Source organism: Pygoscelis adeliae, unplaced genomic scaffold, assembly GCF_000699105.1.
Source record: "Pygoscelis adeliae isolate BGI_AS28 unplaced genomic scaffold, ASM69910v1 Scaffold57, whole genome shotgun sequence".
Classification (NCBI taxonomy): Eukaryota; Metazoa; Chordata; class Aves; order Sphenisciformes; family Spheniscidae; genus Pygoscelis; species Pygoscelis adeliae.
The window spans coordinates 6,352,053-6,372,002 of NW_008825615.1; the positions used below are offsets into that span (position 1 = coordinate 6,352,053).

General features: G+C 36.8%; 1 protein-coding gene across 1 annotated transcript in view; it reads left to right on the forward strand.

Annotated features, from left to right (window-relative positions):
- COL12A1 (collagen, type XII, alpha 1) overlaps window positions 1–19,950 on the forward strand; it is a 100,007-nt gene that overhangs the window by 67,941 nt on the left and 12,116 nt on the right. The window contains 13 exon segments of the mRNA XM_009333147.1: window positions 844–882; window positions 976–1,114; window positions 3,270–3,412; window positions 3,793–3,902; window positions 9,089–9,238; window positions 10,433–10,510; window positions 11,147–11,233; window positions 12,108–12,161; window positions 12,690–12,785; window positions 14,811–14,864; window positions 16,109–16,162; window positions 17,406–17,459; window positions 18,579–18,650. Of these exon segments, the coding sequence (XP_009331422.1) occupies window positions 844–882; window positions 976–1,114; window positions 3,270–3,412; window positions 3,793–3,902; window positions 9,089–9,238; window positions 10,433–10,510; window positions 11,147–11,233; window positions 12,108–12,161; window positions 12,690–12,785; window positions 14,811–14,864; window positions 16,109–16,162; window positions 17,406–17,459; window positions 18,579–18,650 (1,130 nt within the window).

Sequence of the window (19,950 nt, forward strand, 5' to 3'; positions counted from 1 at the left end):
ACACATTTGCTTATATACTGCTACTGTTGCCATCCCATTTAAGGTACATGAAAAGAAATGTTCATATATAAAAGTTAGGTTTCATAACAACTGGACGTAGTTTAAGAGAGCAAGTTAGTTTTTTAAAATTTTGAAGTAGGTATTACATTTTATGTAATCTTGTCTTTAATTTCAAAAGTACTGGTATAACAAAAAGAGAGTAACAGTCAGTGAGAACTACTGCTCTTTAAGAGGCACTAGAATGGTGCCTAATGTGAATTGGGGGACACAACAGGTCTTTTATTTACCACCGGTCTAGGGGTGCTAAAGAAGTGCAGCTATAGTGTGTGATGCTGTTTTCAAATTATCTAAATAAAGTTCAGATGTTTACCCAAGTGAAATCCTTCCATGGCAAAAATGAGAAATTCTCAGTCCTGTCATGTGCAACTGTGTACTCCCCAACTGCCTCATCCGCTGGCTCCTGAAGAGCCATATAAATCTACAGTTTTTCCTCATGAATCTGACAGCTATTATGCAGCCTGACTCATGCCTTAAATATTCATGGAAAGACTATGTCATTGTGCTCCTTTCTTCTTAAGAATTAGACTCTTAAAATATTTGGGGGGTTCATTTGTTATTCCATACAATTTTTCACAGTAGCAATATCCTACTAAAAGTAACGAGTAAAGATTTTAGCAGTATATCTACCACAGAGCAGAACACAGTATGACAAATGTAACAAAAGTTGGCTGATAATTAATAATAGCACAGACTTTTTGGTAATAAAACTTTCTGAAGTATATACATGTTCATATCCTGTTAGGTTTTATAGTTTTGAATTATATGTTGTTTCATGTCTTTTAGCTTGTCCTCTTATTTACTTGGAGGGATACACTTCACCTGGTAAGTAACTGTCTAATATTTTGGCATAGGTTCATTTGTGTCTTTTACAGCTCTACAGTGTTTTTATTTTTTATTTTCTTTCCGGATTTAAAGGTTTCAAGATGCTGGAATCATATAATCTAACAGAGAAACATTTTGCTTCTGTACAAGGCGTATCGCTGGAATCAGGCTCTTTCCCAAGCTATGTAGCATATAGACTCCACAAAAATGCCTTTGTCAGCCAGCCAATACGGTAAGTAAACCTGAAAGACTCATATTTAGGGCAAGCAGGTGAGGAAGGATTAATAGAGCTTATAGATGATAGCATTAATATCTTATGGAAGATGCATTTATTTGATGTTCTTTTTACTGAACTCCAAGAAATATACTCCAAGAACATCTATCGTTCTCATTAAATGCTAATCTATTTCTTCCATTGCGATCTGTTCACTGTTAATCCAGTTGCTTATTGTTCTTTTTTGGAGATTATGCTTCTTAACCATTCAAGTTGCATATAATCCACAGTTTGTCCTTAGGCAGTTGAACAACAGCCTCCTTAGTACAACAAGCTCCACGATGCCAGAGGGAAATGGTTTCAATATGGAGGGATAAGCACCACTTTTTGCACGGGCATCATTCATGCTGCAGTAGGCAGCACATCGATGCCATTGACTTAGGGTAGTTTCTCTGCTTGAGTTGCTGTATTTGGCAAATGGAGTGGAGTTTTCAAGGGCCTGTGGTCTTAGAGCTTGGTTATGGAGGGGTAATACATGGTCATTCTTTCCAACATTTTTTCACAAAAAAAAAAGAAAAAAGACAGTTAGCAGTTAGTTTTACTAAGAGGAGAACATTACCTCTCTCTTTTTCTTTTTACATTTGTTCCTCTCCCAACTGTTTAAGTAAGTTTCAAAAAAGTCATTCTGAGTCAGAGGAGATGCCTAAAGATAGCCCATTATTCCTATTAAATTTAAGGAAATTTAATCTTCTTTTCATACAAACCTTTGAAATCTTCTGCAGTCCTTCCAGGTTGGGTAAAGATCAGATCCCAGGCACAGGAGCTGAGGTGTATGAAGAAATAATTTCTTTTTGCCAGCCTTTTCAGCTCACAACTTTAAAAGTGGAGGACTTGAGGACTTTGAGTTCATTGACATGCCATTATAGCTATGGGGGTAATAGGTCTCTGACAGCCTGGATTTTTATGATCTAGGGAAGTACAGATAATCCCAGTTCTGCAACTCTCTTACATTAAGATAAACCTTGCATTTAGCAGGATAAGATGATAAAAAGACAATAAAAAGACAGACTTCCTATTTATTTCCTTTTTTTTAGAATGTTGTAATACATAGTCTGTTGTCTACCGTAAGAGGTGGAAACGACTTGCCAGAGTATTCTGGACACTTATTTTTCATGAGAGGCCAGAAAATAAAACTCACTTTAGACTGAGTCAGCAAAGCAATAAAAGCATGCTGATCCTGGTGGCATAGTTGTTTCCATACCTGAGATAACTTGGTACCTGGGTTATAAATAGTGTTGCTATATCTACTTTAATATTTTCATTCTTGCACTGTGCCATGTGGTGTTGTTGACTTAGTGATATGGCTATTATTGCAGAGTGTCCATAATTGTATGGGTACATAGCTTTGCCTAAAATACAGAGCAGCTCCTCTCTTCATCTTAAGGTTTCTATGTTTATGTTCATGAGGCCAAATCCCCATCTCAATTCCATTATAATGGTTAAGGAGAAGCAGAAGCTACCTCCTTTCTTACAGTTCCCTTCCTGCATTCCCTCCCTTCCCCTTCAGAAAATGCTGGAGGCCATTTAATGCATGATTTTATTTACTCTTGGCTTTCTGCTTTTTTAATGTCTAACAGTCTGAACATTACAAATCTAAACCTCAGCCACTGATGAATGAGGTAGAGCCCAAATACATCACCAATTGCAGAGAATATATTAAATATCTCCTTCATTGTATCTGGGCCTGAAAGGCAGCAATAGTTAAGTGCTGTTTTCTGTTGCCTGTCTAAAACAGGCCAGATGAAAAAAGAATGAAACTGCGGTCCTTTTTTCTGTACTTATCATCAAGGAATTTAAAATATGTGTAGTTTATACAGAATCTTGCCACAAGAATACATCTCTCAGAGTTCTTGGTCATATTCTGGCTTCCTCCATAACCATGGTGCCTGGACCAACTGAAGACAGGCTGTGAGTTCATCTTAACAAATTACATAGTGTTTTTTATCACAAAGTTATTTTCTATTTGAGAGAGTAGTTAAAATGCTCAGTTCCATTAAACACTGTGGTTTCCCTGTTACTCTCATGCATTTTCTTTGAAAAAGAGCAGATTATGAAGAACTTATTTTCCTCACGTGCTTCCGTGTGAAAAAATGTCTTCCTATTGTCTTAACAGGGAGATTCATCCAGAGGGATTGCCACAGGCGTACACTATCATTCTGTTATTCCGTCTTCTGCCCGAATCCCCCAATGAGCCTTTTGCAATTTGGCAGGTTACAGACAGAGATTACAAACCACAAGTTGGAGTTGTGCTTGATCGTAAGGATGATTATGCTTACTGCACAGAGAATTTATACATTACATTACTTTGCATGCATTCTTCCCAAATATTTCCAAACCCAAAGCATTCCTACATGGTAAAAAGATTATATCTTTTTAGTTTTAAGAGGTTTTTTTTTTACTTTGTACAGCAATTGTTTTTTTCAACTAAGAATAATTCAACTAAGCTACGTTTCAACTTTGGTATTAGCTCTAAAACCAAACGAAAATACATCTATGTACTTATGGGTCAGTAAGACCATCTATAATCTGTGTTTACCCAACTGAGTGGTATATTACATTTTATCTATAAGTGTATTTTAGGATGGTGGTTTCAGTAGTTCATATGAAATGAAATGTATTATTTTTGTTTATTGCAGCTGCCAGCAAAGTGCTGTCATTCTTTAACAAAGATACAAGAGGAGAGGTTCAAACTGTAACTTTTGATAATGATGAAGTAAAGAAAATCTTTTATGGAAGCTTCCATAAGGTAAAAGGTTGAAACTATGAATGTTGCTTTCTGAAGTGCTGTTCTTTGAAACAAAAGACAAGCAAGCAGAAGTCACTGTCAGTTATATCCGGTCTTTGTATAGTACTGTAAGTTGACATAGGGACCTACAGATCATGTAAAACAAGATCTCTGAAGTTATAGCTCTTCTTTGAACCAATGTAAAAAATTTGTCAAGAATTTGTCAAGATTGTGTAAGTGGAGGGATATATCTGAACTAGACATTGTAGCCTGATTCCTGGAACATGAAAGAGGAAGAATAAAAGATAAACTGGAAAAAAAAGGAAAGGAAGTTGTGCTGAGAAAAGATTGGGGGGGTGTAATGATTTGAAATCATTCAGAGAAGAGAAAGATATAGCCACAGAAAGTAAGTAGCTATTGACTTACAGATAAAGGCAGGGAACCAATTTTGGGAGGTGAATAGCATATTGAATAAGATTCATATGTTTAACAAACATAATACATGTGTGTGTGTATATTTTGTATGTATGAATGTGTATTGGTATATTTTTGGCTTAAATTCACTGGGCCTAAAATATTCCAAAGTTAATGTTAACTGAGGAAGTAACAATAATGATAGAGAGCCCATAAAAGATTGTATAATCTATTTGCTATTTAGAATGAAACTCATGTTTTTTGAATTGTCAAAATGGCTAGTGAAATCCTTACATGTTATTGCATCTGCCTTCAATTGTGATAGTTTTGTGCTTGCTTTTCTGATTTGGTGCACCGAATTATGAAAACTTTATCCTGCCAGGCTTCCTTACCTCTAGTCATCAGGAAATGTTTGACTCAAGCTACATATATATCTAAAACACAGTTTAAATTTTTTTTCTTGCTGTGTTAAGCATATATGCTTAGGGCAAGAAAGTGAGTTGCAACTGCAACATTTTTGGTCAGCTGAAATGTATATTCTCATGTTTTCATTTATCTCCCTTCTGTTTAGTTTAATTTTCTTCTGATGACTAAATATGGCTGGAGTATAAAATTTGTTTTCTTTATGATACTCTCTCCTGCATGACTAGTCACTACCAGCATTCCTCTGAGGATACTGATAAGAGGTTGCCTCTGTCAGCTTGCTGATACTGGGGGCCACATTGTCAACCTAGCTGTGCTAGGCTGAAAGCAGGGAAAGATAGCTGGTGCCAGCATTATAATATTTTGTGACTTCATCTGTTTAAAACACAGATGACTACGAAAATCTCACAGTACTATAAAGGCTATTGGTTTCCTCAGAATTTGACAGAGGATAATTTCCCAAACTGCTTCTATGTTATATGCAATTATTCTTGTTTTATGATGTATTTAATGGCTAATTATTTTTGCATATATGAAGAAATATTTATGTCATTGACTTTGTAACTGATACTTATGAGTAGGCTTGGATCACCCTTGCATTAGGCAGCCTCTATTTTGTCCTTGGCATTTGGCTTTTTGCCTTTCTTTTTTTTTGATAGCTTAGTAGGACAACTGAATTTTAAGGAAATGTATTAATCTACTGGAGTGAGAAAAAACTGTCAGTAAAGGCTAGGATAGGTATTGTTTTGGTGTAAAAGTTGAGTCATCACCAAGAAGTACAGTTAAAACACAGAACAGCATGTAACATGCCTCATTTTAGATATCAGTGTGAGAGTTGAGACTTCCCTTCTTCAGGTCAGTGGTGTGAAGCTCTCTACATGCTGTACTGCCAGCAGTCTGTTTTAAGTGTCTGCTGCTTGAAATTAGTCTGCTGACTTGATGTTCAGTCATATTTTTCCTTGTTGTTCCTCTAAATGTGATAGAACTGAGCAGAATTATCTGACAGCACTTACAGCAAAGCTCTGCTCATTTATCAGAGCAAATGGGGAACAACCCTGCCACCCCAGCAGTATTAGCAGTTATGTATAACTGTTTATTACACTTGCTGGTGAAAAACAGTTACAGGGGAAATAAAAATCCAGAATTTTGTATTATTGTAATAGTTAAATACACTCATATATGCAAACAGAAAGCAATCCTAAGATGCCAAATGATGTACAGGAGTAACAACCATTTGCAAATTATCTTAAAGCTCTGGAACTATGAATTCTTGCTTATGAGACTATTTCTTAAGCAAAAATGTATCAGTTATTTAGTGCAGTGTGTCATTCCCCTTCTTTTTTTCCCAGAAAGGAATCAAAAGTTCAGATTTTGATAGTATTTAAAGTAACCTTGATTTAAAGAGCTGTATTTGGGATTTTTCACCACGTAACTGAGCTGACTCCTCTGGATTCTCTCCAGGATGATTACTGAGATTGCTATGTGAGTCAAGTTAATGATGGCATCATGGGATGCTCATGTGCTGGGAAAGCCTTATGTATCAGCCATGTTGATTAGCTCCTAATAAAGGATAGCAGTAGTTTCAGCTGGATGAAGGAAGGAAAGTAAGATTAACACATTTCAAAAGGTAATTTCGCAGTTTCTCCTACCATCCAGTTTCAAAGAAACTTCAAAGAAATGACAAATCTTTAGAATGCAAGAAGATGTTTTCCAAAATATTTTTGTGGTTTTCCTTCGATGACTTACTGGCTCATTCAGTGAAGCACAGTTAACTACACCTAACTGTGCAGGAAGTTTAGTTTGGCATACTTGAACACTTTGCGTAGCATAGCTATGGTGAAAGCTGTTGAAGCTGGCAAGTCCCATAGGAAAAATCCTGACTGCCTGAGACAGTCATTAAATTTATAACTGAATGTTTTGGAGAGACAGACGACTTCTACTTTCTTACTCTTACCATGCTAGACTTCCTTTTAGATTGCAGTTTTGCAGTAGTTAGCCACAGGAAATTTGATAATGAGTGTATGTCTTTCTGCTGATGTACATATGGGATAACAGTTTGCTTAGCTTATTGATGTGGTTCATTTAGCAATAGATCAGAACACCATCAAACTTTATCTTAGAAGGGGTCCAGAAAGAAAGATTGAAGTATGTTTTCTTTCTTAAAACCTCAGTGCCTTCTGGCACTAGAAATGGTCAGAAGTGATGCTTTATGTTGGTGTGTGAGAAACTGAAGAGAATGTTTCTGTTAATATTTTTGTTGTTGAAAACAAAATGTAGCAGGATTGAATACAGAGTTGTTTTATTTACTGTAAACACTAGATGCATACTTTTATTAGATTTATGCTTGGGCCATGAGATTCAGGCTGGAATTCAGAGCTGGCATTAAACCAGCAGTGAGCTGAGTCAATGACCTGGGGGAGCCCTGCTCATTTTTGACTGCTGGGGTCACTTCTTCTTTGGATAGATAAACGATGCTCAGCAGTCATTGCTGTTTGAACATTTTCAAATTGATGATCCCGTTCAGCATTCTGATGTAGATTCACCTCTCCTAAGTTTTGTGTGCAAATGAAAATGCAGTAATATGCATTCACTCTGCAGGTGTCATTTGCTTTATTTAATTTATGACAAATACTTAACATTCCAGTAGAAGGACTTGCACGTTAGGTACCTTTCAGAATTAGTAAATTACATCTGTGATGAGTTTAAACTGTTTGATGCATTAGTTAACCTGTAAAATTTAGTCATATAATCAAATGAGTGAGTATATGATGTATAAATGATACTGAATTTAAAGTTTTGGCATGGTGCTTATTTTATTTTGTGGAAAGTTTGGTATGTAATACCAAAATATACTTTGGACACACTCAGTTATCTTTCCACTATTTTTTAATTTGCTCAATGAACAAAGTTGGGAATGTTAATTAAAAAAACACTTGCATACACAGCACTGAGAATTAAACTGTGATGCCAGCTGAATTTCAGATGACAAAAAATGAGGACAGTTTCAAAAGTCTTAATTCCAATTATATAAAGCATAAGCACATAATGTTTAAAGAGTTTTAGGTAAGTTGTGCTGATGCCTTGGAGACAACTCCACATGGGAAAGTATTTAATATGGAAAAAAAGAACAAATTCTCAGGAGATTGTTCAGGCACTTGTTGACTCAGGACATTTAAGGGAATCTCTGTTTCAACTTTATGCCAATTTTTTTTTAAGCAGTCATCAAATAGCAATATGTATTTGAAGGGTTGTGTACTGTGATAACAGAAGCTTTAAAACATAAACTCATACTTCAAGGATTCCTTACTGCTGATATTACTGTGTTGATATTTTAAAAATTACATAGATATTATAATGTTGTATATAAAATATATGCAGTATGTAAGGTATATAAAGCCACTGAAACCTTTCTGTTGCCTTAAGATATTCTTCCATCAACTGCATATTAGATTTACTAAAATGTCAGACCTTTGTTTCTTTCTTGGAGACTCCTGAATGTCTTCTGTTTTCATAGATATGTAGGAAATTCACTTGCATAACATTCACCATACGTACTATAAATTTTTGGAATGGTAACCTTTGCTTCAATTTTGTTCTTCTGTTTAAGGTTTACTGTGTTTTCCCCAGACACTTCACTCTCTTCTCCTGGTAAACTTACTCTTCCTTTGTTACAGTCATTCTTTTCTCCCTCCTAAGTTTCCTTTATTTCCAATAATTAATCTCTTCCTCTTCTTCCCTGTTTCCCCTTATTTTGGCATAGGTTTTTGTAGCCAAATTTCTCTCATGGAAATTTCTCTCTTGCATCTTCCATTATTTTGCCTTTTTCTGGGCACGCTTCTCTGCTCACTTCCTCTATCTCAATGCAACTAATGCCTCTGGTTGAGTCGTCTGTGGAAACTGAACCCTGGACCTTTGGATCTGAAACAATCTACTCTCTGAACTACAGACAGAGTCTATTAGCCAGTGGGCAGTCACAGACTCATTAATCCCTTGTGTGGTCCCAGCCATCAGAAGAGGACAAGAACTTATTGTCACTCAAAAATTCTTTTTATTTTTTACTTTTATGCCAACTTAAAGCAATTTTCAGGCAAGCTTTTTTAAATAGATCATTGTAGTTCAACTATTATATTAAATAGTACTTCTTAGCTGTACTTGTGTATTCACCTTATTGACCTTCAACATATTTTAAAGAGGTTACTAATGTCATAGGCTTTCCTTGAGTTTGAATTTTTCCATCAGTTGAAAGTAAAGCAGGATTACTAGGAAGAAAATTTAAAACCGAATTACCTAAACAGTGAAGTACTTTTTAAGTATTAAAGTAAATATGCCTATGTGCCTTTTCTAAATATTACGTTAAATTTTTTTTTCAGGTCCATATTGTTGTAACTTCATCAAATGTTAAGATTTACATTGACTGCAGTGAAATACTGGAAAAACCAATTAAGGAGGCTGGGAACATCACAACTGATGGCTATGAAATACTTGGGAAACTTCTGAAAGGCGACCGGAGATCAGCAACAGTAAGCAATAAACATTAATCCAGTCATTAATGCAAGCCTTTGAAATTTTCTGAGGAAAGAGATTAGAGATTAAGGATTGCTAAGAAACCAGTATTGCACCCAAAGCTTTCAAGTGTCTGTACTGCAAGACCCAATATACTTAACTGAGAAGTTTGGTCTTGATAACTTCTCATTCTATCAGAATTGCAAGAACAAAAATCTAAGAGCTGACAGTTGCAGTCAGGTAAATTCAAACAAAAATGGAAATGTTTTTCTTTTAACAGGGAGAACAGTTAGTCATTGGAACCATTTACTGTGGATTCTCTATAATTGGAAATCTTTAAATGAAGATCATTTTTGTTTTCTAAAAGACATACCCTAATGAACAGGTTTTAATTCTGGCAAGTCCTATGGTCTGTCTTGTACTGGGTGATCAGAACAATCCCCACTGGCTTTATGATCTATAAACCTATAATGAAAAAGTGGCTGCTGCTATGAAGGGCACACCAATTATCTTGATGGATTAACTAGACTTAATGTGTAATCAATGCTATTACCTGGGCTTCATATTAGAAGATTTAAGTCTGCAATCTGATCCATGTGTGCAAACCCTAACACCTGAAGAAGATTCTTTGTGCTCACCACCAAATGTTTGGTTGTATGTATCAAACTACATGGTCATCGCTCTCGGGGTGAAAAAAAGAGAGCAAACTGCTTTTACCTTACAGTCCTCATAAGGTCCCAACTTCAGCCTTTCTGAAGAACTTTTCCCCACTAATGTCAGTGGAAAGTTCCATACATGAATCTGAATTAATATATGACCCAAGGACTGCAGTCCTTAGAGCTGGTCCAAAAGTTTTTCAGCCAGATTTCATGTTGAAGTGCACAGGCACTCAGCCGATGTAGAAGTTCTTTGGTATTATTCATTAAGTATTGCAAAATATTTCTTGAGTCACTTTATTTGGTTACCTTTTGCCCCAGAACAAGAACAAGCATCAGTGCTTAAGTTCTTGTAGCCTTATGTAGGCTTGGTTTTAAATTTTTTTATTATTTTTAAATAATTTTTCTGTTAGTGTCAAAAAAAGACGTGAAAGTCTGAATGATGTTAACTACATCAGAAATAAATTGTTTGAGGAGTAATTTTTAATGATAATGCCACTAGATTTCATAAATAACATCTCTAGTAATTTTCAAGAGTCCTTCTTTCTTTTACAGTTAGAAATCCAGAATTTTGACATTGTATGCAGTCCAGTTTGGACTAGCAGAGACAGATGCTGTGATCTTCCTTCTATGGTAAGTATAAATGAACCAGAAGCTATTCAGAAAATCGTTATTAATAGCAAATTTAACAATATCAATATTAGCCTGGTATTATACCTTGTACTGACAACACATCTAAATCACAGTTGTCAGAGCAGCCAGTGAACAACAACGCATTTCAAAGTTTTGTGTCTGAAGGAGAAAGATTGTAATGTGCTAGACATTGAATCCCTTAGGAATGGTGGAAAAAATGTCAGTTATATTTTGTATTTCAGTGATATTTAAGATCCTAGGTATTATGAATGGAATAGCTATATTATTTTTTTGTTTAATCTGTTCTTAGATTGGCATTCAAAAAGTAACTAGTTTATTCTTTGTCAGTGCAAGCTGATTGTCTAATGGATATAAATATTAGAACAACAGAAATTGCATATGAATTTGATTTTGCTTGTGTCTCTGTTGTTAGTGTCTTGTATAGCTTGCAGAGAAAATTTTCTAAAAATATGAAAGGTCCTGTAGAAACATCTGGAAACCACTGTTTAGCTGTGAGTTTTACTTGTACTTGGAAACAGGATAATAGAGAATCTTGCTGTTATTGTTGTAGAAAAATATACTGCCACCAAGTACTTTTCTTTAAAAGGACAGTAATAGTTGTGATTGAATTTTCAGAGAGATGAAGCAAAATGCCCAGCTCTTCCAAATGCTTGTACCTGTACTCAAGACAGCGTGGGACCTCCAGGACCCCCTGGACCAGCCGTAAGGAACTACTCGCAATAGACAAATTTTCTGATTTTTAAATTTATGAAGGTAGTTTTGTGTTGATCTGTGGTTTTGTGAAACAAAGGTCAGTCAGAGAGAGAGTTTCTATCAAGACATCCATAACATCATGGTAATCTGTTCCCCTTTCATCTTAGTTTAAAACACAGTTGGGCAGCTCCTAGCACCTCTACTTGTTCATATAATAATCTTTTCCCATATTTCCAATGTGATCACTGTGAATAGCTCCTCATTGTTTGATAGGCTGAAAGAATCTGGCTCAATCTCAGCTGTCTTGCACTTCATGTACAAGATATTTTTAATGAACTGTGCAAATATTTTTCCTAAATACGGAGTCAGGATTTCACTCCAAGGAAAGCGTCTTTAATCTGTCAGGGAAATAAATTAGTTACTCTCTTTTTTTATGTGGAGAGAGAGTAATCTATGGAATGGATATGCTCCTACCAATTGCTTTGAATATAAGGGAGTTATACTCAGCCCAGTAGTCCTTCTACTTTGAAGCTATCGAAAATGCCGCACGAGGAATCTGAAGCCCAGTTAAGTTGTTTGGCAGACCACTAGAAAGGTATCCAGAAATTTTGGTGAATATAAATGGAAGAAGTTTATATCTGCAGAGGCAAAAATGACAATATTTTTTATGGGCTGAATTGGCAAGGCTGAAGCTGATGTGGTTTACCTGAGTTTCTGATGCATCTTTTATTCTAGTATTCTTTTTAGCACTGTGATCTATACACTTCAAAACTTTGGGCTTTCACATAAGAGTTTGATAAAGAGGATTCATAACTCACACCAGTATGATGTACTCTTGCTTTCCCTGTACGAAATACATTTTATTTCCAAATATTCAATTTAGGGTGGCCCAGGCGCTAAAGGTCCCAGAGGTGAAAGGGGTTTGACTGGATCATCTGTAAGTATCTTTCTGGAATGCATCTATAATGTTGCTACGTGCTTATCTGTATGAAAATTTGTATGCTTAGTTCTATGCTGAGCTAAGAATGGAGATTAAAAATTTAATTGGAAATATGCCTATATGTTATTTATGTGCAGCCTACCTATTTGAGACTATATATACACAGCCTATGTATATATGTAACCTCAAAGGCATTGACTGCACATCAGGAAACTAGAGTACATGCACCAGGGTGTTAATGCACACTGCAGCATTGTTGTCCTTTCTTCTGTACAGAGGAGACAGCTATACTTCTAATTGACACAGCAAGAAGGTGTATATTGGCCTGAGACAGCCAACATGAATCAGAGAATAGCTTATGAAAGGATATGCCACTTGGATAACCGTTTCCACAGTTGTTCTGAAGTATTAAATGTGTCTCCAGGCTTCTGACTTACCCTAAGTGTCTAATCCAAAGGATTTTGCAGTTACAGATATAAGAAGGGGTTGTCATTTACAATCTTGTTTTTAACTTTCTGCTTTAAGGGGCCACCTGGTCCTCGTGGTGAGACAGGTCCTCCTGGCCCTCAAGGTCCCCCAGGTCCGCAGGGCCCCAACGGGCTGTCAATCCCAGGAGAACCGGTGAGCGGCTGTTCTGAGTGCGGGTGGCACTGTGTGTGGAGTCAGAGCTATCCATGGGGGTGGTGGTCTTGGGAACAAGGTGGCAGCTTTGTCCTAACATTCGTTTCTCTCTGCAATGCAGTAGTATAACAAAACAAGCCTCTTTCTGAAACAAGTCTCTTCCAATACAATAGCATTTTCTATCCTGAATGTTACATGTGCTTATGGGATGTCTGTGAAGGGACAGAATCTAAGTGTTGTAATGTAGATTGTGCTACTCCATTTTTTCTCTTACAGCTTTTCTGTAGAGTTGCTAGGCCTTCAAATTTGAGGACTCAAAACTATCAAACTGTGGTGCAGGAAAATTAAGCATGCAATATTACTCTGAAGCCTTTCTCACAGATTTACATGTCCAACTTCTATTTTCTAAGCTTAAATCAGTAGCTGAATGTTCAGAGAGGCAATGGGTGCCTAGATCTAGGCACACAAAATAACCCTTTGTTCCTATAGGGCTTTCTTCACAACACCATGCATATTTTAGCAAGAGGCTATTTCTGATTTCATGTACATGCCTTCAAAGCCAGAGTAACGGTTGACACTGATGAAGTTTCACCAGATTTGGGTTTTTAGAGCAGATAGCACAGGTAACCCTTTGTCTACATTCTGAATGTATTAAGACTGCTTTTGCCATATTTTAATAAGTAATCACCCCAAAAGCAGGAATATAATTCTGGTGTTTCCTGTTTAGGAATAGCTTGAATTTTAATACAGTCAGGAGCTTTTTGTATGAAGTCTTTGACTAAAATGTAAAGTTTATGAAAACAAATAATAGAATTGGTGTCTGATTGCACACTGTCTCATTTTGCATTTGAACCAGGTTACCTTCTCAATCTGTAATGTAATTTGGGAAATGGAAAACAAAATGTGCTTTAAGATTAGGTACATCTTCTGTTTTGTAAGGACAAAGTAGAAAGATTTTGTTAACCAGTGTAGATGCTTTTCAGTTTTTTGTTATATAATGGAAGGAAAAACTTCATCAAGATGGCCTAGAGGTGCCAAACAGCAAGAAACGCCAAACACATTCCTTTTACATGTGGAATACAATAAAGAGTTTTATTTGTCACATTCAGTTTGAAAACCTTTGAAGAATGAAAGCACCAACATAATTCTTGGAATTTTTCATTAGTTAACAACATTAGAGTGGCACTTTTGAGTAATGTAATTTCATTTTTCATACCAATCGCAATTCACATTGACAGGCTATGTTTACAAATTGTTTGATTATTTGTGTGTCATGAACAATTATGGATTATCATGCAAGCCACTGTGGAAAATAAATATTGTGTTGTCAAATTTAGCTCATGTGGGTTTAGACTGTGCATTTTTACTACAGTGCTGTAGTATATGTGGAATGCAAGCAAGTTGTGAAAGGCAATACATTGCTTCTTTATATGCTCCTACACTTTGTGTCCTGGAAGTGTGTAATGCCTTTTAGACCATGGTTTAGAGAAAAACAGTGATACTTTAAAAAGACTGAGCTTTTACCTTTCTTGAGTGTAGACAGCTCCATTCACCAGTTGAGAAAGATAAGGGAGATTGGGAGAAAACATATAGCCATTCCCTGCTTTCCTGCTTGTGAAGTCATTGATATCAGTCTCTCTTACTGAAAAGTCTGTGTTACTTCCTTATCAAAATATGTGTCCTTCCAAATGTCTGCTTGCCTATGTTTTTAATATAGTGTCAACCGGTCATCCTGCATTTGCAAATGTTTGTGAGATTATCAATATTGCTTCAGTTAAGAAGTATATGTATCTTTGTTTATTCCATAATCACAGAATCATAGAATCATTTAGGTTGGAAAAGACCTTTAAGATCATCGAGTCCAACTGTAAATAATAGTACATAGAACCAGTACATAGCTGGCTTATAGATTCCTTAATTTAGGTATCTTGCAGGAATTTTTTCATGTCCATTTACACAAATTAGTTATTTTGCTGACCTATTCTGTAATTCAGAATCTCTAACAATCATTTATGAAAATTATAGGGTCGTCAAGGAATGAAAGGTGATGCTGGCCAGCCTGGACTACCAGGGCGATCGGTAAGTCGATACTTAGACAAGATAATGTCATTTTACACTATTTCTGATGCAGGCTGGCTGCTGGACAGCTGTCTTTGACATCACTAGGAGTCATGGGCTCTTGTCATACCTTCCTAAGCAACAGTTTTGGAAACATAATTATCTTACACTTAGGAATTTGAAATGTAGGAAATAGTAAACCTTTCAAAACAGCGAGAGTGAAAGAACAGCTGTATTGAGTCAAGCGAAATGTCCATCTGGATAGTTGTGAATGCACAGGGACAGATTAGGAAAAATACACTGATAACTCCCCAGGAAGTTCTCTCAACTTCTGACCACCTGCCGTTAAATGTCTTCCTAAAATAGAGGTTGCAGAACCTTTGCTGAACCCTTCTTCAGCAATGTTGTCTAATTGTTTTCTACTTTTGGAAGTCAAATGGTCTTGGGACATTCATTGTATGCTTTCTGAATGAAGAAAGCAATATTAAATTTTCCTTACTGGCAGGTTTCTCTATTGTAAACTAGGATTAGGTTTTGAGGAGAAAAAATAAGGGTTTTTTTGATAATCAGCCAATTTTGAATAATCTAAGGTCATTGATCTGCACATGCGGTGACATAACTAATGTTCCTTGGTTACTATATTTTCCTTGATTTTACTGAGAATATGAAGACTGTATGGGAAATGCTTGTAGATTTAGTTTCATATATCAGGTAAGGTCAGTCATGAACCAAGGGCCTTGTATTCTTTACCTGTTTTATTCGTCCTTATAACCCTGAGTAATATACATTTAGGGAGTAGTAATGTCCTGTAGAAGGCAATGCTACATTTTAGCGTACAGTGAGATTAGACAGAAAAGGGGGAAGAACACGACAACATGATACAAGGATGTTCAATATCCAATTCCTACAACAGTGGAACTGATCATACAGTGTTAAATGATTAGCTGACATCTGTAAGTCATGCTTGTAAAGGCAGTAAACCACATATATCTGTTTTATGAGAACAGTACTGACAATTATTTTTGAAGTTGAATTATGGGCTGGTAAGGAAATGGAAGTAAAAAGTAGAGTGAGGGTGAAGACTCTTGTATCATGTATACGAAATAAATGATTTCTTCTAAAGGTTTGATTTATTTTTGTAAATGCCAAAAAGCAACACTGAAGACAGTTAGATATTTAAATCTCTGCATAAATACTGGGATGATTAACATAGCAGTGATGTTTGTTCTGTCATGGATACAGTTTATCATTCTTTTTCCCTCTAGGGAACCCCAGGTTTACCTGGTCCACCTGGCCCAATGGGACCTCCAGGCGAAAGGGTAAGGTTTCCTCAGTTTATCTTCTGAAAAGACCAAGTGATATTCCCCCCACCCCTTCTTTATCATATCTTTTTGTTTTCAAATGCTTTTTCAAAAGGAGTCCTTTTATCGATATCCAACCTAGAGAGGTAAAAGTGGGAGGACTGGAAAAACCTGGGGGTGAAAACCTGCCCAGATAGCCATAGGATAGCCAGACAGTTTCTGTAAAAATTGCACTGCTCACTCTCCTGACTGGGTTCTCAGATGCCTGCACCCATAGAGCAGTATGTCCACTGAGCAGGGCTCTGCTGATGTACTCAGCCCTGCTGCCTTCCATACACTGTTGTTGCTGCTCCAGGGGATCCCTTTGAAACTCTGCTTGTCTCAATGTCTGGGAGATGTCATATCTGTAAAGAATCTGTCTGTGCTATTCTTACTGTGAAGGTCAAGTTTGCTTCTTAAACTTTGACTATCTTGAGCTAAGAACTTTTCTTTGGATGGGGGATTCTGAAATGTCTTCATAATGGACATGCACACAGGTATTTCATTGTGGAGTTGTTGCAATCCCTTTCTTCTAATTCTAAGCAAATCTCTTTTGTCTTCACAGTGGCATATCACCTTTGAGATGACTGAAAGGTCTCACCTGAAAGGACTTACCTTTACAGTCAAAATTAATAGCTGATATATGCATTTATAGTTATCCTTTAGTGGGAGTTGATAGCCAGAAATGAAAACAGACCACCATGTGATAGCCAGTTGCCAAAGAACATACCATGGGGTTGGTGGGTCATTAGTGGGCCATGGACCATCAATGTTAATTTGTGAATGCTATGTTAGATTGTTGAAGTGGGATTTCTCAGCATCTTTTCTTGCAGGGGATGTATCTGAGAGGGAGGTTGTTCTTCATTTAAGTAGAAACCTCAGATTTTCCAGCTAATCTGTGAGTGAGAGAACAGCAAAAAGGGAGATCTTGCTCCTCTGGGATAGAACAACGATTCCTTTTCTTAAAAATGTTGAGAGAGACTCATTCCATCTTCAGTTAATCAACAGCAGCTGAACATCTTCTAAATTGGCTGAAGCTCATTGTTCCATAGCCTTCTCCAGTGTTAGTCGTGATAACTATTTTTATATCTTACATTGTGGATAGGTTTTAAAATACATACTAGTAGTAATCCGGAGTATTGCAATTACATAATCTTAAAGGCCATTTTAATCAGGTTACAATCTTAGGTTAATGTCTAATCATGCTTTTGTTTTTGAATAGGGTTTCACGGGAAAAGATGGTCCCACAGGTCCCAGAGGCCCACCAGGGCCAGCGGTAAATATAATTTTGTCTTTGATACACTCTGAAATAAGAGACCTGACCCAAGAGAGAGCCACATTGCCATTTTCAATTTCTGTCAAATATGAAATGGACACTCTGTTTAATATCCTAAATGGATCTGGGACAATCACAGTAAAAGGTGAGCAGACAGCTGTGTAAAGCATGTATTCAGAAACATTCATAAGAGTGGTTTTGAAACTGATTTCTGCCAGTGTAAATAAGGGAAGAACCAGTTTACCTGGTTCTTTAGGCATGATCTTTATATGCATAGCTAGGTCTACTGAAACAAATCAGCTTATTACTTGTAGTCTGGTGAAAACAAACACTGTTAATACAAGTTTTTCTTGACAAGAGTATTTGAGGATTAGTTTTTGCTTAAAAAGCTACTTCATTGTGTTTTGTGGGACCATGTTAGAAAAGGTGCTGGTTGTTAGAGAAAAACATATCATGCTGGGTCAGACAGCCTGAGATAGGCAAGTTGCTGCAGCTGCATATTACCAGGTCCAAACAGTAGTGAAGCAGAAGATATATTCTCAGTAGGCATACGTACACAGAGCACACATTTACACCACGTATATTTATATAGACAGGAGTCGCTAGGGCAGGGTATTATTTGGGCTGCCCCCGCTCCCCCGCGATTGTCTTTCTTGTGCTCCTTTGTGGGTGTGCAGGTGAGCCTATAACGTAACACTGGTCTTTTATTTGTTCATATTTATCTAGTATCACTAGAATGACTTTTATGGACTTTTTGTTGTGGACTTTTACATCGATCACAGACCTGCTAGATGAAGTTAGAAGGCCAAACTGTCTTGTATTCCTTTAGGAATCTGTCATTAAGAGCGATACCAAAAACATATAGACATTCTCTGCATCTTTAGATTCAGAAATGCCTGTTAAACTGTGGTGTTATGTATAAGGACACATTTCCATGAAGAAACAAACTATTTTTCCTGGAGGAAAGTTTTCAAGCCTGATATGTACCTAACAGAAAAAAAAAAACCTGATAGGAGCCATTTTCAGTATTGCTTTGCACTCAATACCATATCACATTTCTTATTAGCACTTAGGCCATTGTGGATTTCCACAATACACTTTACATGTCTTCTGCTGTAGGGTGCCCCAGGAGTTCCAGGAGTTGCTGGCCCAAGTGGAAAACCAGGGAAGCCAGGAGATCGTGGGACACCAGTAAGATAATGATACCCTTATAATATGAAATTTAAAATTACAGTCTGTTGATGAATATGAGACTTCTCCTTGCTTTAAATACTTGTCTTGCACTTATGACAGTGGTTAATACAGTGGAGCTGACCTAAGACCACAAGGCTTTTTTTCAAACAATTTTATTTTTACAGTATGTCATTTTGCTCAGTTTAATAGTTGGGGCTGGAAATTGTGGTCTCTGGTTTCCACTAAAAAGATCGTAGGCTATTATGTGCCAAGACATATATTCCTACACTGCATAAGCATGAAGAACTGGGTCAGCAAAATGACTGGAAAGTCTTTATATTTGTGTATGTGTGTGTGTGTGGTAAAAAAGTGGCACACTGCTGAAAGTGGACAATCTTTGGTAATATTACATAATCACTTCTGTTTTGCAAACATTTTGTGTTTTTTACAATGTGATTTCAAAATTATTTGGGGTTGGTTTCTGTGGGTTCTAGTCAAACCTTTAAAGTTAAAGTGCATCCTGAATAGGGAGAAAGAGCAGGAGGTGCTGCCTCCCACCAACAGTTTCAGGAGAAATTTGAATTGATTCATTTATAGGATCTCTGAGAAATGATGTTTGAGTCAGGAGTGGAGACAGCAATTGAAATGCGAAGTCATTTATTACTTGTACCTTAATGTCTGGCAATCAGCCAGAATTTTCCATCCCACTTCAATGTCATTGTCTATACGACAGCTGGATAATTTGGAAGAATATATAGTAGGCTGGGTGGCTTGATGGTTATGAAGTGGAAGTTCCCAGGAGCACCTGGAAGCTGGGTCATTTTCTCATACACACGTTAAATTCAGTCTGCATTTGCCAGCCTATAGGTCCCATTTCTCCTTGCAGTAGAGGACTTTGAGTACCTTAGGAGAGCACTGAAGCTTTCCTGCCTTTAGACATACATTGCTAATGTGATATTGCTGCCAGGTCAGATGCTTAATAGACATAGCCAGTGCACAAGGTGCTGTGGTTTGTTCACAAGTGAGCTTGAAACTAGCAGATGTATCTGAGTTTTCCTTTGCCTGGGACACTGGAGAGCTGACCCAGTTCAGCAGCAAAGATCTTCTGCAGGTAAATAATGGGCACAGAAGGAAATTTGGCTACAAGCCCGGTTTCAGTGCCTTTGCAAAACAAGGCTGTCAACTCCTGTCCAAGCACCCTGTGTAAGTTCTCCTACACTCTAATCTTAAGAGTTCCCTTCAGTTAGAAATAAATTTTTTTTCCAGTTATTGCACTTTCTTGTAATGGGACACTGTGCATCATATTTACCATTTCCTA